A 26,828-nucleotide genomic window follows, 5' to 3' on the forward strand; every position below is an offset into this window, starting at 1 on the left:
GACTGCCGCTTAGAACCTGTGTGATCTTCAGGGTTAGTACCCTTTGAGGGAAGCAAGAGATCTAAGAGGTAGAGGTGGTGAGTTCCAGGCCTAGAGGACATCTTGTAAAAAGGCAAAAGGAAAGAAGTGGGAATGTTAAATATGAAGTCCAAGGGCAGCCTAACTGGATCATTGAATGCAAGCATGAAGAAGAGTAATATATAATAAGCCTATAAAGGTAGGTTAAAGCCTGGTTGTAAAAGGCTTTAGACAATAACAGCTGGAACCTAAGCAAGTAGGATTCCTGATCCCACCTGCCCCCAAGATCTCAAAGTATAGAAGTGCTCTGAGTTTGTATTTTGATCCTAGATGTAATAGGGGTCACTGAAGTTTATTAAGCAGGAAAGGGATTTTGTCATATTTATGGTTTAGGATTGTTATTGTCGTTCATCATTCTCCAAGAGGATGATGTCTTGACTTGATTCAAGTGAGGCAGAGCTGTGCAAAGTCATCAGCCCCACTCTCTCCTCCAGTCATTGGGAGTGCGGGGACAAGGCATAGGTCAGGACTCCAGGGGATGGCCCCAGAAGCAGTGGGTTTTCCCAGGTTTGTCTGAGGCAACACCCATTCAGCGATCGAAGGTGAGGTAGTAGTAGTGGTGGTGATGGTGGTGGTAGTGGTACTAGGGAAGTTTGGAAGAGAGTGGATTTTGGGAGGGAAAAAGGATTAAAAGTTCTATTTTGGACCTGTTGAGTTTGAGAAGCCTACATTATATATATAAAATACATATTACAGACACATACACACATATACATATGTGTGTATGTATAGACATATACATATAAATGTGCACGTATGTATCTGTGTATGCACATGTGTGTATACGTGTATAATCGATATAGGATATCGATTTTGAAATGTCTGACTTCATGCTGATTAACTGATTGAACTCAGGGACTTCAGCGGTCCCTTCCAGTCTTCCCACGCCACGGGCCAGCTGCTCAGCAGGGGGGCTCCGGCTGGATGTCTGGGCCCGGGAGCGGTAACTGGGATGTGTGAGAAGTGATGAGGTCACCAGCCATCTGAAAGCGAAGCAGCGCGGCGTCAAGGCCATTCGCGTCCCAGTTCTGACTGCTCCTTACCAGCTGTGTGACCTTGCGCACTTCCCCTCTCTGTGACTCAGTTTCCCTGTCTATGAAAGGAGGCAGTCGGACTGCGCGCGTAAAATCCCTTGCTCGATCGAAGACCTCCGTGGCGGGGTTGAGTTCTCCTCCCACTTCCATCCCGTCTGCGCCTTCTGTAGTTCCTCCTCCTAGGCCGAGGGGGCACTGTGGGCTCCAGGGGGAGCGAGGGAAGGGAGGGGCGGCGCCTCTCTCCGGCGTCCGGTGACGTCACGGCGGCGCGCGGGTGGTCGGGTGCACGCAGAGCCGAGGGCCGAGCGTGGAGGCCGCGGGCCGTTCTCGGTCGCGATGCCTTACGCCAACCAGCCCACGGTGCGGATCACCGAGCTCACGGACGAGAACGTCAAGTTCATCATCGAGAACACGGACCTGGCGTAAGGAGCTCGCCGCCCGGGGCGCCCGGAGAGTCCCGGGAGAGCGCTCTGGGGAAGGGGCCGGGGCGGGGACGCCCCGGGGGGGCGGGGACCGGGGAGGAGCGGGCTGGGGCCCCCTCTGATTCGCCTCTGGTCCCTCCTCCCCGCAGGGTGGCCAATTCCATCCGCAGGGTCTTCATCGCCGAGGTGCCCATCATAGGTAAGCCTGGCTGCCGTGCCCCCTGGCAGCCCTGGGTGGGCGCCGCCTTCGCCCTTCTCCCGCTTTGCAGCTGGCTAAACGGAGGCGCAGGGAGGGGACTTGGAGGCGGTGTGGAAGCCGGGGCGCGGGCGGCTCCTCTTATTCACAGACTGACCTGTCCCTGGCCCTCCTCCTCCCAGCTGCCCCCTGCTCCCACCGGGGTCCCGTTTCGATGCTACCTGCGCCGTGATATCGGGTTCTTCTGCCCTCCTCAGAGTCCTTACAGCCTTTTCCTCACACTCTTGAGTAAAACAGCAGCCCCCCCTTGGTTGTCTCCACCCCCTTTTCGGTCTCAGGCTCCTGGAGGGCGGGGTCTGTTGGAGGATTCATCTCACAGCGTGACGCCGGCTGCTTATGGTGGGTGAAGTCAGATAGCGTACGTGCGGTGGGTGCCCGGTAACCCTAAAGTCGCCGTCCAGCTGTCAGTTAACTGTTATTAGGAGCTTTTGAAGTTACCAGGGCAAGCCTTGGAAGAGGGAGATGAGGATACTATACAAATAACCAGTCCAGATTGCAATACAGTTGGGAGCTGTCAAAACAGCAAGGGGGAGAGATTTCGGTGGGAGGCGTTCTGTAGTGACTGGAGGTATCAAAAAAAGCTTTATCAAGCTCAGAGTCTCTCAGACTGTTTTTATTCCTTTGTCTACGCTATGCCTAATCAGACGCATTGAAACAATTCATTGAACGTTGGGCTCTGACTAGGCACTGTGGTATACCTTCTCATCCCCCCGAAAGTGTAAAACACAGCCAGTATCTCAAGTACAAACTAGTTGGAGAAAGACTAGGGGGGGGGTGTGTGTGTGTGTGTGTGTGTGTGTGTGTGTGTGTGTGTGTGTGTGTGTGTGTGTGTGTGTGTGTGTGTGTGTGTGTGTAGCAACCGTATAGAGATGTTTTATTTCACTATTTGTTAAAAGGGTTTATTTGGGGTTTTTTCCACTTTGGAAGAAGAAGGTGAAAGAAGGAGAAAGAGGGATGGCAGTACAGTTACCAAAAAGAAAGAAAAAGGTTGTCTTTGAAACACTGTTTTGAAATACACAGAAAAGAACAAAAGGAAACCCAAGCAAGGAGAATAACCAGGAAAAAAGGAGAAAAGCAGGCTGTACATATTAGAAATTCACATGTCCTCTTTTTCTGTCCTACTTTGAATTAGAAACATTAATTTACATAGTATTAAGTGGAGAATGAAAAAAAATGAAATGGCGTTCAACCAGATGATTTTTCAGGTTCCTTCCCAGCTTTAGTGATCTGTGACTCTGCAATGGGATGATCTACAGTTTTCACCTCTCTTCCGTGCCAACCAAATCTTGTTCTTTCAAGGTCTAAATCAGCCTGAATCTCTCCATTAAGTATTCCCTAGTCACTGTAGTCCACAATGATAGCCTCTTCCTTAAACTTTTAACAGTTAATATACATATTTATTTAACAGTTAAGCTCATAGTGTTTAGCACAATGTCTGGCATATAATAGGCACTTAATACATGTTTCTTGACAGACTGACTTAAAAAGTGCCAAAATGTATAATGCAAGCATTAAATGAAATATGGTTTGGATAAAAGAGGTCATTATAGGTCTTAGTTTTCAGGAGGTCGTAATTGAGCTGGGTCTTATAATATGAACAAAATAAAATGAAGACATATAAGCATGGATTATGAAGGTCATAACGAGGAGACCACTCTAGATAGAGTAAAGGGAGTACATAGGAGAGGTTTCAATAAGGCTGGATGGTGCTCTGTGCATAGTATAGGGACAGTTTCTAGAGAGCTTTGAAACAAAGGCAGCCTCCAGTTCATTTCAGTGCTGCCCGACTTGCAAATGACAATATGGCCCATATTGGGATATAATGAGGAGCCTTTGGTCTTCCTCTCTGAAGGGCCAGCACAAAAGCCTGCTTGATTCCCTGCCTCTTCTATGTGAGCTCTGTGACTCAATGGCATTCCTGCCTCTTTTTTTTTTCTTTTTTGGCCTTTAAGCCATAGACTGGGTCCAAATCGATGCTAACTCTTCGGTGCTACATGATGAGTTCATTGCCCACAGACTAGGTAAGTGTTAAGTTCAGGAGGAATAGGGGAGAAGGGCTGCCATTTTGTGTCTTAGAAAGCTATCAGAAGAAACCACCTGACTTCTGAAAGGTTTTTGACCTACTTGAAACACTGCTTTGTGTTTTCTAGGATTAATCCCTCTTACAAGTGATGACATTGTAGACAAGCTGCAAAACTCCAGGGTAAGATTATATTCAGTTTGATTACTGGAGAGTATTTTCCTTGATAACATCCTTTCAAGCTGTTAGATTGTATTCATTTGTCCAGTTTTATATCATAGTAATTCTCAAATTTTTTCATTCCACTCTCCCCATTTCCCCTCAACCATCTCATGTTCTTTAATTCCAAATTGCTGTGAAAAAGTGAACAGTCATAACATCTTGCTCTGTTTATCCTTTAGGAAGCAATAAGTTTGTCTTTGTGGAGTTGGTTAGATATATGGGAAGACATCTGTATCTAATAATAAAGGAATAGGCAGGGGACTAAGTGAAGGATGAAGATGTAGGGGAAAACATTATTGACAATTTATGCTAATATAAATAAAATACTTTGCTATACTAGTTCTGTTTTTAGAAGCTTTTGTTCTGTAGATGAGCCTATTACCTTGATTCTCAGCTAAATGGAATGTGAATGTTAAGTTACTAATAAGGGAGTTCACATGTGCATAAGGAGGATTAGGCTCCTTAATGAAATTTTCCAGTGTAGATTTTCTTTATTCAGTAACTGCCTGTTTTATAGGCTGACTGCAGTTTTATATATATATATATATATATATGTATATATATATGTATATATATATATACATATATATATACATATATATATATACATATATATGTATATATATATATGTATATATGTATATATATATATATATACACATATATATATGTATATATATATATATCATTTGGTTGGAGCATAGAGTTAACTTTTCCATAGAAGCAGTGTTGTAAATAAATGATAGTTGGATATGTAGGCTAACCTAGAAAAGCCTTTTGAACACATAATAGAGATGAAATAGTACCATGAGACCTAGTTCCCATTTACAACATTGTTTTTATGGGAAAATAAATATTTGGAGTTCTGTCATAGGTTATAACCAGAGATTCTTGTGTATCCCTGATGGTGCCTATACTAGTGGGTGTGAGGAGTGGGATATGGGAATGGTGAGGGGAAAGAATTACCATTCCTAAATAGCTACCACTTTTAAATCATAGACTACCTATCAGCCCAGAAGAATAACATCAGATCAGTACTGTACATAAAACATGTTTCTGGGATTCTATGATTTTACTATTTTATGAATTTAGAAACTTAAGGGAATTAGTGTTGGATATAGGATGCAAAATCCAAACTTAGCTCTTTTGCTTCAGGCTTATTTCTATTCTCCGTCCTCTTCTAGGACTGTTCATGTGAAGAATTTTGTCCAGAGTGCTCAGTAGAGTTTACACTTGATGTCCGTTGCAATGAAGACCAGACTCGCCATGTCACATCTCGGGATCTCATTTCTAATACCCCCCGAGTTATTCCGGTCAGTATCTAGTGACCTCCTCCCTTACAAAGGCTTCTTCCACCATTTAAGTTCCCATTCAGAAGTTGTGATAAATTCTTCATTCCTTATAACACTGGAATTCTAAGCATTACCTTTTCACCTAGCTGATAAATGAGTTACTGATCTTGGACCCTTGTTAGGGCCAGGAAGGAATTGTGTGGATAACAATTGTTGATCCAAGTGCACCATACCCCTACTACAGGGAGAGCCCTTTAAAGTGCCAGAAAATTTAGATTAGAATTGTTCTCCTTGTCACTAAAATGGATACATCCTTTTAACTATTCCACCATGCCATTCTTAGGTTGACCTTCTGTAGTCATCGCTTAGCCAATTAAAACTTTAAATCATTTAGTAAGCCAAAAGTAAGAGAAGAGCAACTAATCTCAGCCTTGGGTTCCCTTCAGGTGACATCCCGGAGTAGAGACAATGACCCCAATGACTATGTGGAGCAGGATGGTAAGTGATTTGTGTAAGAGTTCATATAACATGTTCTTGCATGTCTTGGTAGGTAAATGGAAACAGAAGGAACAGCTTATTATCATGGGCTTTCAGAGTAAACTTGCTTTCAGGTTTTTATGCTCCTTAGGCTACAATGCTGATCCAACATCTGGAAGACTGTATCTCCAGTTGCCTTTCTTGACCTAAGTTTTTATTCTCCTTAGACATTCTCATTGTCAAACTCCGGAAAGGCCAGGAGCTGAGACTACGAGCCTATGCCAAAAAGGGAATTGGCAAGGAGCACGCCAAATGGAACCCTACAGCTGGAGTGGCCTTTGAGTATGACCCAGATAATGCTTTGAGGCATACAGTGTACCCAAAGCCTGAAGAATGGTATGTTCTGCTTCTAGGTAGAGGTGGAATGCTTACAAGGAAAAGGGAATCTGGACTCTGAGATCTGCTCTGAGCCTTCTTGGTTCACTTCTTATTTAGATGTCAAATGTAACAACCATAAAGGCCCCTAGACTTGTCTTACTTAGGGTCTTCTAGCCTCCACTGTCATATCCCCAAGCTATTCTGTGTATATTCTGGATGTATATTTTTGTCTACTTCAGCACTCCCACAAAACATGATCCAGAGACCCCGGGAGTCCCCAAGACCCTTTCAGGAGTTCTTTAAAGTCAAAGTCAGAACTATTTTTGTAACACCATGACATTTTAATTTCTAATACAGTAAATATTGATAAACAACTCATGAGCCCTTTGGGGTCCTCATTAATGTTATAAAGGGGTCCTGAGAACAAAAAATTTTGAGAACCACTCATTTCTTTGACTCCACATTAGTTTGGAAGTAAAGCATATTTGCTATACCTCACCGAATAAACTTATTCAGCAAGTTAATAGAACTTAGCTAAGCTCAGAGAAGAATCTGTATTAAAACACTTGGATTTAATCTGCCATGTGAAGAATGTCCATACGCCCCTGTATATTTTGCATACTTGTTAGTTTTCCTAGAAAGCATTTAAATGAATTTTTGTGCTGTCATTTTCTTTGATCGTCCCAGGCCAAAGAGTGAATATTCTGAGATTGATGAGGATGAAGCCCAGGCTCCCTATGACCCCAATGGCAAACCAGAGAGGTAAGATCTGTCAAACACTTGGGGTTATTTCTAACAATACTGGCCAATCTATGTGACCTTGCATTTTGGTGGCTTCTGTTGTGGCAGTAAGGATATAGTTTTGCATGGAATAAGCACTAGGGGAGAAAATTCTTCCATTTTGTCAACACTTAGTGACCTAGACCCAACTAAATTTGTAGGAAGTTGCAGCTGACTTATCAATTATCAGAACTCTTGCAGATTTGGGGAAACTATCCCCCTTAGTCTTCCTGGGTCGCTTAATTCATGAGTTGCCTTCTGAAGCAGGTTTTAGAAGGTAACAATTTTATGATATCCTTTCCCTTCAAACATTTAAAATGGCATATATTTGTTTTGAGGTTTTCAAATCCACAATGAATTGTAACAGAAGATGCGCTGTGATGGAGAAAGTTTTAGGAATAACTTATCTTGAGATTTTCTCTTCCTGATGTTTTTAGTGTAGAGGATTGACCCTGACTGTAAGGGTTAGTTTGTGATAGAGTGGAGTAAGCCCCAGACTCAAGAACTTAAGTCATAACACAAAGAAGGCCTTTACATTCTCTCCCTTTCCTTTGGACCCTGTTCCAGGTTCTACTACAACGTGGAGTCCTGTGGCTCTCTTCGCCCTGAAACCATTGTCCTCTCTGCTTTGTCTGGTTTGAAGAAGAAGTTAAGTGACCTCCAGACCCAGTTAACCCATGAGATCCAGAGTGATGTCCTGACTATAAACTAGCAGCAGTCATTTCTATCAGAATGGCACTCGAGGAACCTGGTCTGCTTGCCACTGGAAAATGGACTAAAATTTAGTCTGTTCAAAGTCCTGGCTAGCACATTACAGCTTTTAAGCCTGTTGCCAGTTTGGGATGTAATTAGCCTAGGAAGATAACATGGGAAGAAGTGGGAGGCTTTACGCCCTGCAAGGTTTTATCCTGATCTTCTTGGGTTGGCTTGATCTGTTCCCTTAGTGTGAACAGAAAATAAAAAGACTTTTCCCCAGACATCAGCAAAGATTTTGGAGGATGAGGTGAGTAGGTCCATCTTTTATTAAGTCCTTGTCATAAGCAACCTTAAGGCTATACTGGGCCTATGGTGCATCTCTACTGTTGCACTTCTTTTGGTAGCAGCAACAGGGAAAATTCTCTTTCCAGATTGTAGATCCAGGCTTCCAGTGAGTTACTTATTCTCTGGTGGTGAGCTGGCTGGGTTTGAGCCTTTATTGAGTACAGTGTTTTCTCCTAGGCTTGCTTTGAAGTGTTCTATTAATTTCTTACCAGTTCCCAGGTTAGGCCCACTGCCTTTTCAAGTCTAAACTCCTCCAACTATAGCTTGATTACTTAGTTGAGAAGAGAAAGCAAGCATCTTTTAGTGTTTTCTTGATGAGGGTAGGTTAGCCCTGACTCCACAGCACTGGCTCCAAAGGAAAGTACAACATCAGGGGATAGTTGGGTGACAAATCAGAAAAGCAAATCAGATAGTAAAGGTCCTTTATTGATGAGCAGGTTTTTTAAAAAAAAATCATTTTTGGCAATAAACAGCACATAATTTTCTGTCCTACTTCCTCCATGCATCATTCTGCCCTGGCCCAACCCAAGTAGCTCTGCTCCCTTAGACCATTCCAAGGACTTCAGAGTGAGCATTCTTCCCCATTCCCACCCCCCATCTTCACAAGCAAAATCTGACTTGTTCCTCAAAGAGAAGAGAAATTGAATGAAACCAAGGAGGAAAGTTGGGCCAGTGGCTACCTCCCTTGCTCCTAGATTTGGGTGGGAAGGTCTTCTCCTTTAGCCTGCCTTTTGCCTCAACTGAAATAAATATTTACAAGAAGCTCAACTCCCCAAATCAGGACCACAAACATTAAAAAAAAAAAGTTCCATGTGAATAGAAAGATAGCCCTTCTGCACGGTAGTCAAATAAATACCAGCACTAGAAAATCAATTGCTTTAATTGCATTTCAGCAGCATCGGCCCCATGTCAAGTGGGAAGCCTCCTGTCCTGTGAAAGGAAAGGACAAGTGGTAGAGGTACTCCCCAAGGAGGTGTTGGGGCAGGGAGGGGTGGGGGGGCCTTAGGGATGCTACCCTGCCTCCTTACTGTGTCATAATCTGACTTTGAGGACATGAAGCCTCCTTTCTAAACCTGGTTTTAGGATAGTATACTGGGTTAGAACCAGTCAGGGTCCTAGCCCTCCTTTCCCATAGCCTCCTTCTCAAGGTGTAAGAGATAATGATCAATGACCCCTCCAGCCCCAATAGGCAGGAAAGGGTTTGTGCAGAAATTTCAGTTTAGAGAGAAAGATGTCACCAGATGTGTCACAGTAAAAAACTTGCTGCTGGCACAACCAAGATGCCATCTTCCTGTGCCATTCTGCTAGGACCGTGGATGGGAGTTCTGGGGCTAGCTGCTTCTCCCTGGCCTCTGCCTGGACCTGCTCAGGAACAGCCAGGTTACTGGATGCCTGCTTTTGCTTGGGTTCAGATACTCATTCCAGAATCCTTCCAGGTTCTGGGATCTGAGGGGCTTTTCCGCAGACAACAGGAGAGCAATTGCTCCAAAGAAACCAACCACTGGCCACCAGATCTTAAAATTGCATTTGGGGGTGGGGAGGGCAAAGATAAAGGGGGGAAATCCCATTAATATAGAATTATGTAACAATATATATTAAAATCATAACCATATACAGTCCCTTGGTTGCTCTAGCCCCCTCATGCATGCTCTGGTGAAGTGAATGGGCCCTCTCCTCAAGGCATGCCTGTCCCTCAGCGGAGGAAAAGGCATCTGTCCCACTCACTTTCTCCAGGCTCTTCTTCTATAGGGTAGGGCCCTGGGTCATCTGCCCCCTTGGGGAGAAATGTGAGGGGAGAGGGGCCAGGAAAGAAGAAGGCTTCAGTGTGCTGCCAATCCCTCCCTTGGGATGACATGAGCTATTTTAGCATCACTGGGAAGCAGTTTTGGCCTCCTTGCTCTCTCCTGTTCCAGCCTTTGGCTTCAGCAGGATAAATCTGTTGAGAAGGTCAGTCTCTGAGCTTGCCTGAGCAGACCCATATGCTTCACCTGTGGACGGAAAGGTAGAATGCACTAAAGGTGGCATTCTGTGTCACCTAAGTTGAGGTCACAGGGCCATAGGGCCTAATGTAGCTCCTGCTGGGAGGGCAAAAAAATTGCCAATAATAATTTGGAAGACCAAAAATAATCTGTTAATGAATGCTTCAGATAGGATAGACAAAACAGGAGAAGTCACTTACCAGCAAAGCTGGAAGTCTCGGCAATGTTCTGGGACCCAGTGATGTGATGCCAGTAGGCACTCCGGGGCAGCATGGTGGTTGGTGTGCACGGATAGGAATAGTGCTCAGTACCTTTGTTTAGCAGCTGGAACAGAGAAGAGGAAGGCCATTAACATAACATCATGGAGCTCAGGACCAGACATGGCAAAGATGGCCTGGGGATCTGACCTGGCATCTGCACAGAATCAAGTAACGGGGAAGGATTCAATGAGGCACAGATTGTCAGAGCCAGAAGTCACCTTATGGGATTATTTAGTTCAACCCCTTCATTTTACAGGTGAGGAAACTAAGGTCTAGAAAGGTTAAGACTTGTCTAAGATCATAGTAAGTGGTAGAAGGAGGCCTTGAATTCAAATCTTCTGACTCTAAGCCTAATGCTTTTCCCATTACACTGCTGTAGAAGGCTGTGCCTCAGTGCCTCCCTTGCCTGTCAATTCAATTCCCTTCTGCTTCACCAGCCTCCCACCTTGGGTCTCACCCTCACGTTCTTCTCCATCTCCAGTAGAACCCGTTTGTGCTGCTCTGCGATCGCCAGGGTAGCACTATGTACTCGTTGGTAGATCTGCTCCCCTTCTTGTGTCTGGAATGTGTAGAGCCCTTCACCTGCATCACACATCCTGTTGGACAGCACTAGAGCTATGGGAAGGGTGGTGGGGACCAGAAGTGTACACGTATATAACGTGTACACATGCCATGCTAACATTCATCACCTATGGCACAGGCTCACTTTCTGCTTATTCACAACCAAATTAATGCTGCCACCCCCACTCCCCATTCCATAAATCCTTAATCCACAGGCCCATTGAAAATACAACAGAGCCTAGCCCCTTGAAGTTATCTCCTTAGTTCTGGAACCAAAATGCTTTTGGCAGGATGCTGCTGGTCAGAGATATAAGTAGCTGGAGGATAAAAGGATGGTCTTGGTTTTCCTGGGTGGGGTTAGAAGATCTGAGGCCCTACCTGCCAGCCTCAAATGTGAAACGTGTAGCATCCCGGCCATAGCGGCGCAAAGAGCAGAGTGGCCACGAGATGAGCTTTACACGGGGGTTGTGCATGTCCCAGAGGTAGATATTCTCATGGGTGATCTGTAGTTTGCATTCACCATAGACGTCCAGGTTGGGGCAGGGCAACAGGAAGACATTAAATCGATCTAGTGAAGAGGGATGGAAGGGGAAGGAAAATGGAAATGTAGTTGTATGGAAAAGTCAACTCTCTCCAAAAATTAATTTGATTAATTTGCCACTTTCCTCGAACTTCAAACCCATGTATCCCAGGCCCCATACCTTACCTGTCTGTTCACATTGTACTCCTGGGGCCAAGAGGTCTGGCTCCCCCAGACTGATGTCATTGAGCCGGGCACCTAAGCATTCCACCGACAATGTCTTGTACCACTCCTCAGCTTCCAGCTCTGAAACGTAGGTTTGAGCACTTGTCAAGCATATCCATTTGTACTTCTATCCCTGTGCCCTGGAACCTGCCACCCAAAAACTCAACCATGGAGAAGGCACTTCAGATCTCTCAAAGGAGACCTGCCTTCTTACCACCAGCTGACCAAATGGTTTTTTCTACTCTATCCAGTTGCCCCTTAGGAAGAGAGAGGACTCCTTATTTCTATTACTACAATAATAGAATAACAGTACCACTCCATACCCACCCACCAACAGAGTAAGCCCCAAGTTTCATAAGATGGGCATCTGGCTGTTCTCATCAGGAATCTAGTCCTTATATTCAGAAGCAAAAGGCTACATCCTCTTCAAGATTCCATTACTTTTAGGACTTCTCCAAGGTCCTCAACTCTAGGCCCAATTAAAGCTAAACTTGTTTAACTCCAAACCTTTCCATGGACTCTGCCTCATGTTCCCAGCTGAGGTCTGCTATCTCAGTCACTCACCAGAGTCACAGGTGAAAGTTCGAGCTGAGTCATCAGTAAAGATAATGGCCACAGCCTGCCTCTTTGTTTCCTTAGGGAGCCTTGTAACACATTTCACATTGCTGATCTCAGTTACCTGTATGGAAACCATAGGAGACTGAGCCCCAGGGTCTCTTTCCCTCCAGAACAAAAAGGTGGCCAGAATGCCCCTGGTTCCAGTCAGATAAGGAGGAACACTTCCCCACTGTCCAGCTTGCCCCAAGATGGGAGCTCCTGGTAGGACCACAAAACCAGACTTTGGGAGAAGGTACACTAAAGATTAAGGATAAGCCATCTTAGCCATGAGGTAAGGGAGGTTAGTGACTAACTCACCTTGGGGCAACCTCGAAGACACACTGATTTCTCATCGGGATACTTTTCCAGCCTCTGAGGTCCTTTGCTGGAAGACTTTCGGAAAACCAGCCAACACCTTCGATAGATCTGTCAGGTAGAAGAGTTCCAGCTCAGGACAGTCCCCTAATCTAGCCAACCCCATCACGGCAGCTTGTGAAATGACCTAGCTGTTTTCAGACCCAACTACAGAGGGCAGCACTTGACAGAACTCAGTGGATGAAGAGAAAACCTGAGTGAGTTAAAAAACATGGACTGGCTCTTCAACTAAACACCAAAATCTGGCACAAAACACAAATGGATTTCCTTGTCCCTGATGTAAAGAATGAGAAAGAAGTACATCCCCTTCTGAGTTCACAAGGCAAGAGAAAAGTGCAAGCCAAGGATACGAGCAGTATTTTAAAGGGCCCCAAAACAAAGGGAACTATAAAGTATCATCAAAACATGGCCGTGGTCTCCGGCCCAATCTTTTCATTGATGCTTCCTGTTTTTATATCACCTTTATTTCCCAATATATCCTTCCTCCCCACCCACCCACCCCCAACTCTTAAGAAAAAACTCCCCAAAAGTGATCTCTTATGACAAAGAGTAAAAAAGGAAAAGAAAACCCAGTAAAACCAGCACACCAACCAAATCTAACATAGGTTGGGTTTCACAACCACGGTTCTAAGTTCAGCAGTACTATAATCCTAGTAATTCAGTGCAGGAGTAGCAACACAAGGGAAGCCTAAGCAACTGCTTTCACATCCATAAGATGATAAAAAAGTTGCTGTGTCTATCAAGCTCATCCAAACCAGATTGACAAGAGGAATTCAGACACCTTTCTTGCATCCTTGGCCTTATCTAGTGACTGCAAATCTTAATACTTGATGACAATAGTACCACCCACATCTATGCAGTGCTTTATACTTTAAATGGCTTTCATATGTATCTCATTTAAGCCTCTTAGCAGCTCTTAGCCAGACTGAGCAAGGATTTGGGGCCTCATTATGGAAATGGGGAAACTGAGGCTCAGAGAGGCCAAGTGTTTTTCTAGATCTCTTGGACTCTAGTCCAATGTCTTTCCAGTCTATCAAGCCAGCCTCTGTTCAGCACCTTTTACTGCAAGTCCTAACTGCCTCTAGAACTGAGATTAACCTTTCTAATAGTTCAGAGAACCAGGGAGAAATAAAAGGATTTCTCTTCATGTGATAAGATAAAATTTGAGGGACAGAGAGAGAAAATGACCTGGCAAAAGAAACATGGCTATGGCTAGATCAGTGGGAGCCCTAGAAATAAAATTCCTATTATCTTAACTCCCCAAAAATGTAATTGCCCCCTATCCTTCCTTCACTAGTCCTATTTTCCTTACAGATGATGATACTAAGGTCCATTTCATCTGGAGCTTTAGTCACCTAGAAAATCCTAAGGCACTAATTTTCCCTTTAGGGGTAGTAAAAAGTTGAGTGCTATGCTTCCTATCTAACAGAGGGTAAAGAGATAGGTATAGGGAAACTGAAAAAGACTCCACATAATCTCTTACGACTGGCACCAAACTCCATCCCAGCTCTACCTTCTGTGGCCATGTATGCTGGGAGTTTTTATGTCATGCACACAGTGCCAACTCCCCAGCCAGGGCTTGATCCTGGGTGGGGCATTTTTCAGGGCTCCTGGCAGGCAAACTGGAGACTACAGCCCTGTGCTCAGCTAAGCAAGCACTAGAAGAAATAAGTTCCCCCAATTCATGCAGAACCATTCTCCAGGGAGACAGCTAGAACCCACACTGACCTCATTTTGATTTCCTGTCTTGGGGACCACCAGAACAGAAGTCCATTCCTTGAGCTACCTATCTTAGTCCATCCTCCAAGAAGAAGAAAGCCAACTATGCCAAAGGCCAAAACTGGCACTGGTGACCCAGACCAGTAGTCTGTCATAGTAGAAAAAAGTCAGAAAACCTCAATTACAATAAACCTGGCTCTGCAGCTAATATGTGTGACATATAAAAATCACTTCTTTGGTTGTCAGTTCCTTAATCTATAAAAGGAAGGGATTCCTGCCCAGCCCTTATATTCTATCATTCATTTATATCCCCCATTTACCTAGCTTCTAGGTCCTGTCCTCTATTACTTGGCCTCCTACCGACCTAATGATTGAGGGAGCACCAATGCTCTAAAGCAGGATCAGTTATCATATAATTCAACAAGGCACCTAAATCAAGGACTCAAGATTCTTCCTTCCTCACTACTACCCCCCCTCTTCTGGGATCCAGTTTCTAAAACTCAAGAGATCTAGTCTGCTGTTGGGAGGAAGTCAGGAATGAGAGGGCCTCTACTTTAATTCTGCCTCTGAGGCCATAGCATTTTCAGCCATATCAGCTACCCTATGCTGCCAACGTACAGTAACTGAAGCTCATGAAGAAAAGTGTGTTGGTTCTCATTGAATATCTAACATTTGTGGGGGAGGGAGTACGTGTGCAAATCAGCTTAGCCAATACCACAGAGAATCACAGAATTTCAGAGCTGGCCTCTTCTTGGCTACATCCAGCTATTACCAATGGCTCTCCCCACCCCAGGCTCCTCATTATCTACCATGTAGACTTGTTAGCCCACCAGACTGCTATTCCCACAGGCTGCTTTTCATACTCCCAAGCCCTGTTGTGGGCCAGGTAATATGTTTGGAAAGGCTCACTTGTGAGCCAGAGAACCTAGGGGCACCAGGTCCTTAAAATCTGCTTTACTGAAGGTCCTCCTGGCTCAGAAGGGGAATGTTAAGATCTGAGGCCCCAACTCTGCCTCCAAGATGACCTCGGTCTACTTCATTGCTCTTGACTTCAATCCCCTTGAGAGAAGAAGCAGTTATATTAGAGGTCGATGTTAGTTAAATGCTTCCCTCTTGGGATGTAACTGAGGGACTGGAGGTTGGCAGTGCTAGCCTATTTGAGGGCCCAAGCTCTTCTACACATATTCATAAACCAGAGATCTAAAATGTGACCCATTACACATGAAATCAAATCCTAACTGGATTCCAGCTCCCTGTAGTCACAGATATAGCTGTCTGTTGGCTAGTAACCAGCACAATAAAACAGCCCTCTCCCTACCTCTGCCAAGCATCCTTTGCACTCTAGCATACTGCCCCAAAGAGCCATCAGGAAGCCACAAACTACAAAAAAGTCAACCCTTCACCTGATGAGGACTGCTCTGGAACATCTACCTACAGCATGGAGAAGGGTTCCTTGTTCTATATAGAGAGAGAGTGAATATACTATATCTACCTACCACCTGACTGTTCTCATGAACAAAATGAGGCTTAATCTCTCTGGTTTCTCCAAGTGCCCAGGTAATAAGGGGATGGGGGGGGGGGGGGGGAAACACCAGGGCCTGAACCCCACTGGAGCATCTGGAAACCCTACTGCTCCTATCCTGGGACGCCAACTCCCCTTAAAATATGTAGGGTATACAGGGGAGACATAAGCTAAGGGGCTAGATAATTAAGTCAGTCCATGATCTTTCTCTCACCCTGGCTTAGGAATACCAGTTAGAGACACAGGGTGCTAGTCAGTCCAACTTTACCGAGGACTTGTAGAGCATAGGGTAGACAGGGAGGAAAGGACTATTTAAACAAGAGATAGGAGATCTGCTCCCCAAGGACAACCACTCATTTCAAGGAATTCTCATTTACATTTAAATCAAATCAATAAGCAAAAGTATCTGCTTTTCCACACCTCCCCCACCTCCCTTCTCCAGCTTTAAAAATACACACATACACACAAGCAATCTGATTTGTGGGAGATAATGTACTTAAAAGAAAGAAAGAGTCCCCAGGGCCAGACCAATTTCTGCCAGATCCCTCTAGATGGCTGTTTTATAGCTTAGCTGCAGCCCTGGATTTCCAGGGCAAATGCCTCAGGGACAACTTTAACAATAGTAGGGGAGAGCTGGCCCCCTGGTTCCAGTCTTCCCACCCACCAACTAAGTAATAACTCCAGATTTGAGCCCCAGGCTGGGTCTGACAGCCGAGCTTCCAGGAAAGAGGGCTACCGGAGAAAGATCTAGGAACAAAGTCGGAAACCAGCCCTAACCAAAAGGCGGGGACCCTTTCAGCAATAAATGGAGCTTAGTTTCCATATTCTTAGATTTCTTTAGTGTCTTTAAAAGACAGGCTCCTCCCCATGGTCATGTCAATGCTCCGGCCCCCGGCTTACTCACCCCTAGTTTCCTGCTCTTCATCTTCACGTAGCCTTGCTTGACAATGTCATTAAAATTGGTCGCCATGGTGCCGGTACTCCTTTCGCCCCTCCCTACGCCTGATTTGAAGTGGCTCCCCACAAGGCTCGGATGGGCTTCGTTGAGTCCGTAGGATGCCGGGGGCAGACTCTCCTTCCCGCTGCCTGCCTAGCTTCTCGGGATCAGCTCCTCCAATCACCTGTTCTCAGCCGCTCCCTCAGGCTTCCCACCGGCTCCTCCTCACCTCGCCAGCCTTAGCATTGTTCTAGCAAGTCCCTTTCTGCGAGCTTTCTTTGCGCTGGCTGGAAGATAAAAAATTTGGAGAGATAAAAGACAGTAACATCTTTACCCTTTCCTCTCTCTTTTCCCTTCTTCCCACACTCCTCCCCACAAACCCTTCCCTTCTCCCCTTCTTTTCTGCCCACCCCGTTCCCATGATGATGACTGAACCATTCAGGAAAACCGAGGTAGACACTAGAGAAGAAAATGGAACAGCCCAGTTTCCTCAGCTGATGTTTAACCCCTTCCTTTGAGGAGTAGAACTTGAAGCCCCGAGCTGGGGACCTGTCTAAAGCAGACAGGTAGCCGGAAAGAAAGGAGCACAGTAAAGGTGGTGCCTTGGGTGAGTCAGAATCAGTTAACCATTAGCCGTGCAAAAATGTTAGCCAACAGAGGAGTCAGGATGTCTTTATGGAGAAACTCCTCGATTCCTCTGCCTCAACCTCCAAAAGCCACCTCTCAGGAGGATGGTTCCAGCTCAGTATCCCTGGAACAAATCTAGGTCAGCCTGCTCCCAATCCTAGAACATAAGCCCCCTGCCCAAAGTTTCCCTGCAGGTTCACTGAACATTATTTCTCAGGCCTTGGCCTAGGCATAGAATCTACAAAGGTAGAGCCTTCCCTGGGTAAAGAGCTAAAATACAAGTGCGACTTTGATGTTCCCCATCCTACCCCCCTGAAAAAATGGGTAGGGAATTGGGAGGGGGAAGTGACCTCGAACATGCTCCTGGTGCTTTGAGGTAAAATGTCATTTGTACCTTCGGCACTCAAAGATACCTTCCTGCCTCCTCCTCAGTCATTTGGAGTGAATCAAACCCCTCCCCCAACACACACACCCCTCTGGCATTCAAAAATGGGGATAGCCTGGTGTCAGTCTATGCTCCACCCCAAGCCACACCTTACTACTATTCAACTCAAGCCCTGAACAACTGCCAGGACCTCCTTCAGTATACCAGTCAAAGGGAAGAAGGAAAGGAAGTACTGGGATAAGGGCAAAGTCCAACCCAAAGGGGACATTCATATCATCCATGGATCAATCTAGGCACTAGGAGAGAGTGTCTCATAATAACAATAGCAATTCTATAGTGTTTTAATGTTTGCTAAGTGCATTACAAATGCAATCTCACTGGATGTCAAAACAACCCTGGGGAGTAAATGCTGCTATTCTCATTTTACAGAGAAACGAAGAGACAACAAAGACTTATGGAGGTTGTGACTTGCCCAGGGTCACACAGCTAATAAGTGTCTGAGGCAGAATCTGAATTCAGGCCCTCTGACTCTAGGTTCAGCATTCTATGCACTGTGCTACCTAACAGCCTAAAAAGTGATCTGGCCCTAGAGAAAGCCAGGCAATATTGTCATTCATATGAGAACAAGATTCCAGACCTAGGAACAAATTTTTAGGGGCTCTTACACTATTCCCACCCATACTTGGAGTTCCAAAGTCCCAATTAAAGGCCTCATCACTGGCCACAGGGAGGATAAAATATTAAATACCTCAATCCTCTCACAGAGGCTAGGTTTATAAAATTCTCTCTCCATCCTAATATCACAATACTCTGGGATTCTGAATGAAGATCACTTCCCACTCCATAGGCAAAAAGATTCTGTTCTAATTTCCCTGGAGGCAAGCAACCCGTTCCCTACCCCCAGTCCTATTGAAGAGGTCAGGGCTACAGCTTGGGGACTTGAAAGGGGCATCATCAGAATCAGGAAACAGGGCCTAGTCCACAGACTAAGTGTTAGAACCAGACAGTTGACCAGAGAGAATCTCAGAATCCCCTCATTTTATACATGAGAAAATTAAAGTGACCTGCCAAAGTCACACAGTGAGTTAACAGAAGAATCAGGGGTAAAACCCTGATAACTCAGGGGTAGAATATCCCAGGTTAAGTTCTTGGTTCTGAAATCTCAATAGTAGAACTGTCCTTTCCTTAGAGATTGCCTGGTATAGATTCTAGCTCCTGGCACTCACTGGGGGCACAGAAAGGTGCCAAAAGCAAGGTCCCATATACCTCCGGGATCACTCAGTAGTAACTAAATGCCTTTTAGGGGGTCAGTTGAGAGTTGTTGTTACCAGGAATGGGGTCCCTAGGGCCTGGCCCCACAGCCAGACCTACCAGCAGCTTGGCATTAATTAATCTCTCCGAGCCCTGTCTGTCAAGTCTCTAACAAGGAACAGATGGTGAGGCCCCATTGGGCAAACTGAAACAATGGGAGCAGAGCCAGTGAAAGCGACTATCTCTCCCCCTTCACCTTCCATCCAGGCGTCTCTCTCTAGAGCCCCCATGGCCTTCACCTTCCTTTTCCCAACTCCTTCCTTCCCCACCCACCTTCTTAGTCTCTCACTGTTTCTATCAATTCCCATCTATGCTTTTGGGAATCACCCACATTTAAGCTACTTTCTTTCCTCCTGGTATTTTATAGGTATAGATCTTGTATCCTCGTTTGCTCTGACCTGTAAGGGCTGCTTTCTCATATGTAGTGTGGGTTAGTTCAACTCAATTTCCATCTCACCATTTCTATATTCTGATTCTTACAGGAACAGTAAGCAGATGCCTGGGAAATACTCTTATCATGGTGGAACCAGACATCAGGCACTATCCACCTGACAAAAAGGACCAAAGTTCTGAAACTCATCCATCATCAACCTTCTCCCTAGGGGTTCTCACTAATAGCAAGATTAGATATTTGTTGAGTTTCTCAAACATACAACATTCTGTTCAGTCTAAATACAGAGACTGATTGCTCTTTAAAAAAAAAAAAAAGATTGACTGGGCAGTAAGTCTGAGAGCTTCTGTTCAGACTACAATTTGCCCTCATAGGTGTTTACAAGACCACTATAATTCCTTCTGCCAGCCTAATGCAGGCAATCTCCTTCCCTCTCCTCCCTCACCTCCAACAAATGTATCAATGATCTTTCCACAGAAAACCAAATAAGTGTCAGCAGACCCACTCTCAGGAGCAATTCTATACCAACCCCATACACAATCCAACCTTTATAAGCAGTTCTACAATAATAAACCAGTGTGAACAGCCTTGACTCCAGGAGAAACCTTACAATAACAGGCCACCATACAATTACTAGTGTTATCCTGGGGTACAACATAATTCTCGACCCAGCCCCATCCAGGTCCAATGAGAGAATTAATCGGTGAATCTGGAACCCTGAAAACGGAAAGAAAAGGAAAAAGAGCACAAATAAAGATGGAAACACAGAACAGAAGGGATAGGATATAAAGATAGAGGAGCCATCAATTATCACAGAACAAAAGAATGAAAGACAAAAAAAAATCCAAAAACAGGAGAAAAGAGAGAGGGGTGGTGAGAAGGAAACCCTGAGAAAAAACCTCCAAAAGAAGGAAAGGAAAGAAGTCCTGAAAAGTGCATAAAAAAGGAGAACAGGTCAAGAGACCAAGCCTTCAAGCATCAGAAATCTGAAGCCCAAGAGGAAAACCAGTACTGATGTGTTGTGTGAACTTGGGTGGTCGCTTTTCCTTTGTTGAGCATGGTTTCCCCAACTATTAAATGACAACCTACCAATTAAACACTTATCGAATCTCTCCTGCCCTCTCATAGGTGTACAGAGATAACAGGATCACAGATTTAGAGCTGGAAGAGCTGAAAGGGGTCATCTAGTTCAACCCCTCTCATTTTAAGGATGAGGAAATGGAGGCCCAAAGCGTCTACCCAGATAGAAAGTGGCAAAGCCAAGATTTGAACTATTCTAGATTCAGTGTTCTTTCTAGCAGACCACAGTACCCTCCAAATGGCATAGGTCACAGCTACACAGTACTTTAAACACTTTGGAGAAAAGATATTAGATATTACCAAATTTTTTACAAAGCAACATTTTTCCCATAGTTTCCCATGTCCCGTTTTTATTTTTCCAGTAACATCTTGAAGTCTTAAGACACCTTTAATCACCATCCAAACTAAAGAGTTGTGATTTCTAGTTTGAACACCAAGATGGCTCTGTATATATCTGTACAGAGCCATCATGTCACACAAGAAGTAACTAATGGTCCAACCAGCTCAATAATTTATCCAAAGCTGTACAGGGACCCAACTCCAGAGTGAAGAGCCTAGGGCCTCTGATGATCCCAGCCAGAAAATCCAAAAGCAGCAAAAAGTGCAGATGCCTGCTGCACTGGGTCACAGCTGCCCCTTCCCCTTTCCCTCTGCTGATGTACCAAAGGACTGCGAGGCTGAAATTTGCACACTCCAAAAAGTTCTCTCTTCCCAGGAAGAGCAGGTGCCCTAGCTGGGGGGATAGGAAGAACTCACCTGCTAACAAGTCTCTTTAGCTGAGCAGCCCTGAAGAGGGTGGGAGGAGACCTCTCAGCCCCACCTGCCACACATAAGCTCGGCTCCTGTAGGGCACCCCCCACCCCCACCCCTTGCACCTGGATTCCGCCTGGAAACTCTGAAGCTTTGTCTCCCGAACAAACGCCACTGGCTCAGGAGCCCAGCATGTTAGCAGCCAATAACAAAGCAAGCTGAGACCCAGGCCTCTCTCCCCACCCCCACCTGCACGACAGATCGGATCTTATCAGGACTTTACGGAAAGCACCACCTAGCTCTCCCCAGCAGGTCCCCACCCCAGACCAGAGATCTTATCAGCATATTTTCTCCAGCATCAGGAAAGTTGAGTCACCTATCCAGTTATCTGCTAGTCTGGTCCTCTTTGGGAGTGTGATTTTTATCAGGGTCTGCAACTAAGTCTGAGCAACCTACAGTTTCCACTAGGGAGACGCAACCTTAAAATAATGGGAGACTTAACAAAGGTGGCAAAGATCAAATGCCCATGGGAATGCCAATCGATAGGAGTGTAGAACTGGGAAAGGAGCTGGAGAATGAGGAAACTAAAGGGATCAACTCAAATCACCCATAATGTCAGTCTGCACAAGCCAGAAATGCTTTGGGGCCAGTCAAGCCTTCCTCCTCCTACTAGTTGCCCAACACTAATTATATCCTTTCCTAATTTATTTTCTTCACATATTTCTTTGCCTTTCAGAGATCCTGATCAGGCCATTGGGTGTCTTAGTAGATAGTGTAATATACCTGGAGTCAGGTAAGTCCTGAGTTCAGATGCTGCTTCAGATAACATCTCTATGGCCCTGGGCAAGTCACTTAATCTCTGCCAGCTCCATTTTCCTCTTCTGCAAAATGGGGATAATAGCACCTACCTCACAGGTTTGTTGTGAGGCTCAAATAACAATATATATCTCAAAGATAATGCATCTCTTAAAGAAAAACACTTTGAAAAACTTAAAGTGCTATGTAAATAGAAACTGGACCCTCAAATCTTTTTAGGGGTTGCCCCTTTTCTGCCTGTTGCCCCCATCTCTCTAAGTGTAACTGGTTTTGTTACCTGGATTTGTTCCTGGTTCAGTGCCTTATATAGAGCTCCTAGATTTCCTGGCAGGCCATAAATTCCATCCTGCACTAAAACTGGCAAACTTGTGACTCAAATACCACTCAGTCCAAGTAATCATGGGTTCAAAGCTGCCTCTGGTGCCCTCCACCCGGCAAGATCTCTGCCTAAGCAGAGTCCGGGCCTTGTCCTGCTCCCAGCCGCACCTCAGCCTGGGGTCTGTTTTGGTGAAGTCATACCCAATCCAGTTTGCTGGGGCTAGGAAGGCTGGGACCAGCTACTACAAAAGGAAAAACTGGTTTTCGGCCAGATTTGCCAGTGGAGGGTGGGGATGAAGGAGGAAGGTGGGCTCTTACAAAGTGCTGGGAGAAGCAGGGGGATAGGGTAGACTATGTATATTGCCTACAAATCAGTAAGGAAGATTTTTAAACCCAGAAGATCTCATTGGTGTTGCATTCTCAGGTCAAGAAAAGAGAAACAAATTATACAGAGGGGCTGAGAAAAAAAAAGGAGGATGCTGTTGACCATGGCCAGAGTTTATTCTGAAAGGGGAATTAAATTTAACCTTTGGTCTTTACTCCCAGACCTGATGATTCCTGAAGGGAGCCTAGCTCTTCTTAAAAACTGCAAGAAGCCCCAGTTTGAGCTCAAAAGGCTCTGATTCTCCAGCCCACTCCATTCAAGAACTGAGGAATTCAGACAGTTCATTGAATTTTTCTGCAGGGTCGGTCAGATCTACACACCCCAAATCTCACTGTCAGATGAACACTCTATCAAACACAAGTCTGTAAAGGAACCCATTACCTTCCAACATATGGAAAAGTCATCATTCCTCAGGGCCCCCAAATTCGAACAGAAATTTGATATTTTTGTATGACCCGGATTTCTGCCAAAAAGCCTATGCAACTGTAATCTCCAAGCACCTCAAGGCTGAGGGAGGATACTAAAAATCCAGAAAAGGATCGGGTCTCTGATGCCCCAAGTACCTGGGACTCCAGATCTGAACCTACTAAATGTCTTCTGGGGTTACTTCTCAACAGGAATCACTAAAAATCGGGGGTTACAAGGTAAATAGGAAGAGAAAAACTGAGAGGAAAAGGGGAAGGAATCATACTACAGGGAAACTGACAAATTAATTGACGCTCCTTTGAGGAGGGGGGAACAAATTTGGAAGGAACAAATTTGAGTTAGAAAACATCTGCACTTTCAGAGCTATTCTTCGGGAAAAGGGGGCGTAGGAAGAAAAGTTAATCATTGAGAGCAATGTTAGTTGGAAGATGGGGGCAAAGAAAAGGAGCACAAAGATATAAACTTACTTTATGGGGAGGGGGAAGGGAGATGCTAGGGATGACCATCAAGCAAAGAGCTGGGAGCAAGAGAACCTAGAGCTGGCAGGTTAGCTCTTGCTCCTTTAGGGTGAGGCACTAATTGGGGTGTTAGGGTCAAAGAAAATAGCAAGTAAAAGGTGGGGGTTGGAGGATAGGAGAGATAATAGCATCCTCAAAGCCTCAGTCCAGAAAAGAAGATACAGTTATAATGGAGAGAGGGGAGGAGGGAGGCAGCTGACAAAGCTGACAAGTTAGCTCAAGCGCTCCCAGGACATCTGACTGGCATGGGGAAGGTGGGGGGCAAAAAAAAAGTTAAGTTTGGGTGATTCATGGATTTAGCCCTGGAAGAAGCCTCAGATACCATCTATATACTACTCTAACCTTATTTTACACAAGAGGAAATTGAGTCCCTGGAAAGTTACATGAATTATCTAAAGTAAATTGGTAGCAAGTAGCAGGGGCAGTACTTGAACTTGGGTCCTCTCACTCCTCCCATAATACCACAACAAATCCGCAGGGGAGAGAGATATTGGGGCCCGCTGTAGTGCCCAGCAGATAAAAGACGGATTGCTGCCAAGGATAGTGGGGGTCCCCAAGGCCCAAGCCAAGCAGGGTTGAAGTGGTCACAGCACCGAGGCTGCAAGTAGCTGTCAGGTTAAACGCCTGTTCCTTAGGGGTATGAGAGGCAATAAATAGGGTAAAGATCAGAGGAAACATCAAAGTGTGTGGGGAGTGGGGGTTGGAAGAGGGCTCATTGGCAGTCCCCAGCATTCCAACCTTGCAGAGAGGGGACAATCTGATGGGGGCCACCTGAACCAAGGTCGGGGGCGGGAGCCGTAGCAACAGCTCCCCAGAGGAACCGAGTGGGCACTAGGGAAGAAAGGGGCTGGGGAAAGGTATGGTGAGAGGGGGTTCAGGAGAGGGAAGCTCTAGGAAGGGAGAACGGGGAAGAGGACTTAGGGGAAGAGGGCTCAAGAGAAAAAGAGCTCAAAGGGCGAATCGTCAGTAGATTGGGGTTCGTGGGGAGAAGAATGTGGGGAGGGAGCCTGAGAAGGAGGCTTGTGGGGAGAGGGTTCAGGGGAGGCGGAGCATGAGGAGATTCAGGGGAGAGGTTTTAGGGGAGGGGGTTTGTGCGGCTGTTCAGGAAACCGCAGGGAGGGGATTGAGGAGAGAGAATTCTTGAGGAGGTTCAATAGAGAACTCAGGGGAGTGGGTTCAGAAGGGGGAGAGCACAGAGATGAGGCTCAGGGGAGGGGAATCTTGGGAAAAGGGCTGGGGAGGGATGTAGAGGAAGGGGGCTCAGGAAAGCGAGCGCACAGACAGGGGACTCAAGGGAGGGGGGTTCTCGAGGTTCAAGGGAGAGGTCGCACAGAGATGAGATTCAGGAGAGTGGTCTCAAGGGAGGAGGTTCGGGAGAGGGAGCTCACAGAGAGGGCACTCAAGAGGAAAAGGTTCAGGGGAGAGGCGCACAGAGATGGGGCAGGGGCGTTCTCGAGAAGGTTCAGGAGAGGGGGCTCGCAGGGAGGAGGTTCAGGAGCGTGGTCTCAAAAGAGGGAGACAGAGAAGGGGCTCAGGAAGGAGGTTCAGGGGTGGGGACGCACAGGAAGGAGATACAGTGGACTTATCTCAAGAGAGGGGGCTCAGAGGAGGGAGTTCTCCAGGAGAAGGATCGGGGGAAGGGGCACACAGGAAAGAAGATCAGCAGAGGGGCTCTCAAGGGAAAGGGATCAAGAGAGGGAGCGCACAGAGAGGGGCTTCAGAAGACAGGGTTCTCCAGGAGAAAGATTGGAAGGGGTTCTCGAGGAGGTTCAGGAGAGAGAGCGGACTCCGAGGAGGGGGCTCGCTGCTGGCAGCTGGCAGGGTGCCCCCTTCTCTCCACCCCATCCCAGGGGTTCTCCCTCTCTCCCTCCCCCCTCCCTTCCCCACTCACCTCCGCGCAGCTCCCGCCCCGGCTCCCGCCCCGGCTCGCTGGGGCCGCAGTCCAGGCACATGCCCGCTTCATGGCGCTGCCCGCGGGCCCATCTGGGCAGCGGCGGGGGTGGCGGCGCCGGGCTGGGACTGGGAGGCGGCCGCTTGTCCGTCAGCCCGTCTGCCTCCCAGCCTCCCTGCCTGCCCCGGCTCCCTCCTTCCCAGACGTCGCCGCCGCCGCGGCTCCCTAGGAACCGGCCCGCCCCGGCCTGGCCGCCGTATTTCTCCAAACTGACGAGCCGCCACTTTCCTCGCTGGCGCTGCCTCCTTCCTTCCTCCTCCCCAATTCCCCTACGTATCGCCTCCTCAGCGCCCCCAGGCCCCCGCCTTGCCGCCGCCCCAGCTTCCCACTGTGAGCCCCTGCTCCTTACCCAACGGTCTCCTCAGTCCGCCCCGGTCCCTCAGCTTCCCCAGCAAATTTCAGCCGTGCACGCCCTCCCGAGCAAAACGCCCGCCTCCTGGCCCCTCGGCTGCTCCATCACCTTCACCCCCCACCCAGCTCTTCCATCACCTCTTCAGGCAACCCCCTCCACACCTCCCCCAACGTCCGCCGAGGCGCTCCCAATAATCCACACCCCAATACACATCTACCCTCAATTAAGCACCTAGTTCTTCATGCCGACTTCTCAAATCGAGCCCTCAGCCCCTCTCCATTGTTTCACTGCTCCTCAAACTTCCCTCAATTCATTCATTACCACTGAAAATACACGTACTCCGACCTCTTTCTTTCACCGTCAACACTCCCCAGTCCAGGATCTTCGGAGTAGCCTACCGAATTCAGTCTCTCACATTGTAACCTCTACCCCTAATGCTCAGATTGACTACAAAAAAGGCCTCTTTCTTGGTCCAACTTCTCACCCATCCAGTCCCCAGAGGTGAGAAGATTCCTTGTTTATTTGTATTTCAACTATGTTATGATTTTCATGGCCCACCATAGACACAACCCATACAACGCACAACCCCCAAACCATGTGAAATTCGATATGAATTTTCAAAAATTGTTAGGACTCCAATGAAGGGCTTCAAAGGTCCAACTTCCTTCTTTTAGTTTAAGGCCATTTTCACCTACCTTGTCCTATCTGCAAGACTTGGTGAGGAGCTCTTAGATCTCTGCAACTCTAGGTCTCAACCTTCCCCAAGTTATAGGGTATTTTGTGATGGTCATTCCCACTAATGAAGAGGCAGGATAAGCACCAG

The 26,828-nt window shown here is 46.3% G+C and overlaps 2 protein-coding genes across 9 annotated transcripts; one reads left to right on the forward strand and one right to left on the reverse strand.

Moving 5' to 3' along the window:
* The first annotated feature begins 1,349 nt into the window (after nt 1-1,349).
* Nucleotides 1,350-8,489, forward strand: POLR2C (RNA polymerase II subunit C). Of its 2 annotated transcripts, XM_072632339.1 has the most exons (9): nt 1,350-1,534; nt 1,684-1,733; nt 3,743-3,811; nt 3,941-3,993; nt 5,217-5,345; nt 5,771-5,822; nt 6,029-6,197; nt 6,867-6,941; nt 7,527-8,489. In XM_072632339.1, the coding sequence occupies exons 1-9, from the start codon at nt 1,449-1,451 to the stop codon at nt 7,669-7,671; spliced, it is 828 nt and encodes a 275-aa protein (XP_072488440.1). In that variant the 5' UTR covers nt 1,350-1,448; the 3' UTR covers nt 7,672-8,489. The 2 variants fall into 2 exon arrangements, with proteins under 2 accessions (XP_072488440.1, XP_072488441.1); XM_072632340.1 differs by lacking the exon at nt 3,743-3,811 and having other exon boundaries at nt 1,369-1,534.
* On the reverse strand, nt 8,406-26,828 carry DOK4 (docking protein 4). Of its 7 annotated transcripts, none has more exons than XM_072632338.1 (9): nt 26,701-26,828; nt 16,663-16,982; nt 12,461-12,568; nt 12,110-12,224; nt 11,507-11,626; nt 11,179-11,368; nt 10,703-10,835; nt 10,180-10,303; nt 8,406-9,988 (listed from the first exon to the last, which is right to left on the reverse strand). In XM_072632338.1, the coding sequence occupies exons 2-9, from the start codon at nt 16,726-16,728 to the stop codon at nt 9,870-9,872; spliced, it is 975 nt and encodes a 324-aa protein (XP_072488439.1). In that variant the 5' UTR covers nt 16,729-16,982; nt 26,701-26,828; the 3' UTR covers nt 8,406-9,869. The 7 variants fall into 7 exon arrangements, with proteins under 7 accessions (XP_072488439.1, XP_072488436.1, XP_072488433.1 ...); XM_072632335.1 differs by having other exon boundaries at nt 10,697-10,835; XM_072632332.1 differs by having other exon boundaries at nt 10,685-10,835.

Source organism: Notamacropus eugenii, chromosome 1, assembly GCF_028372415.1.
Source record: "Notamacropus eugenii isolate mMacEug1 chromosome 1, mMacEug1.pri_v2, whole genome shotgun sequence".
NCBI classification, from domain to species: domain Eukaryota; kingdom Metazoa; phylum Chordata; class Mammalia; order Diprotodontia; family Macropodidae; genus Notamacropus; species Notamacropus eugenii.

Excerpts from the sequence above, each read along its gene's own strand:
- POLR2C (XM_072632339.1), top strand. The coding sequence starts at position 1,449 with ATGCCTTACGCCAACCAGCCCACGGTGCGGATCACCGAGCTCACGGAC. Across the intron at positions 3,994-5,216 it reads ACAAGCTGCAAAACTCCAGG|GACTGTTCATGTGAAGAATT; the intron begins GTAAGATTATAT and ends GTCCTCTTCTAG. Across the intron at positions 6,198-6,866 it reads TACCCAAAGCCTGAAGAATG|GCCAAAGAGTGAATATTCTG; the intron begins GTATGTTCTGCT and ends TGATCGTCCCAG.
- DOK4 (XM_072632332.1), bottom strand. The coding sequence starts at position 16,728 with ATGGCGACCAATTTTAATGACATTGTCAAGCAAGGCTACGTGAAGATG. Across the intron at positions 11,369-11,506 it reads AGTACAATGTGAACAGACAG|ATCGATTTAATGTCTTCCTG; the intron begins GTAAGGTATGGG and ends CCTCTTCACTAG. Across the intron at positions 10,836-11,178 it reads TTCACATTTGAGGCTGGCAG|GATGTGTGATGCAGGTGAAG; the intron begins GTAGGGCCTCAG and ends GCTGTCCAACAG.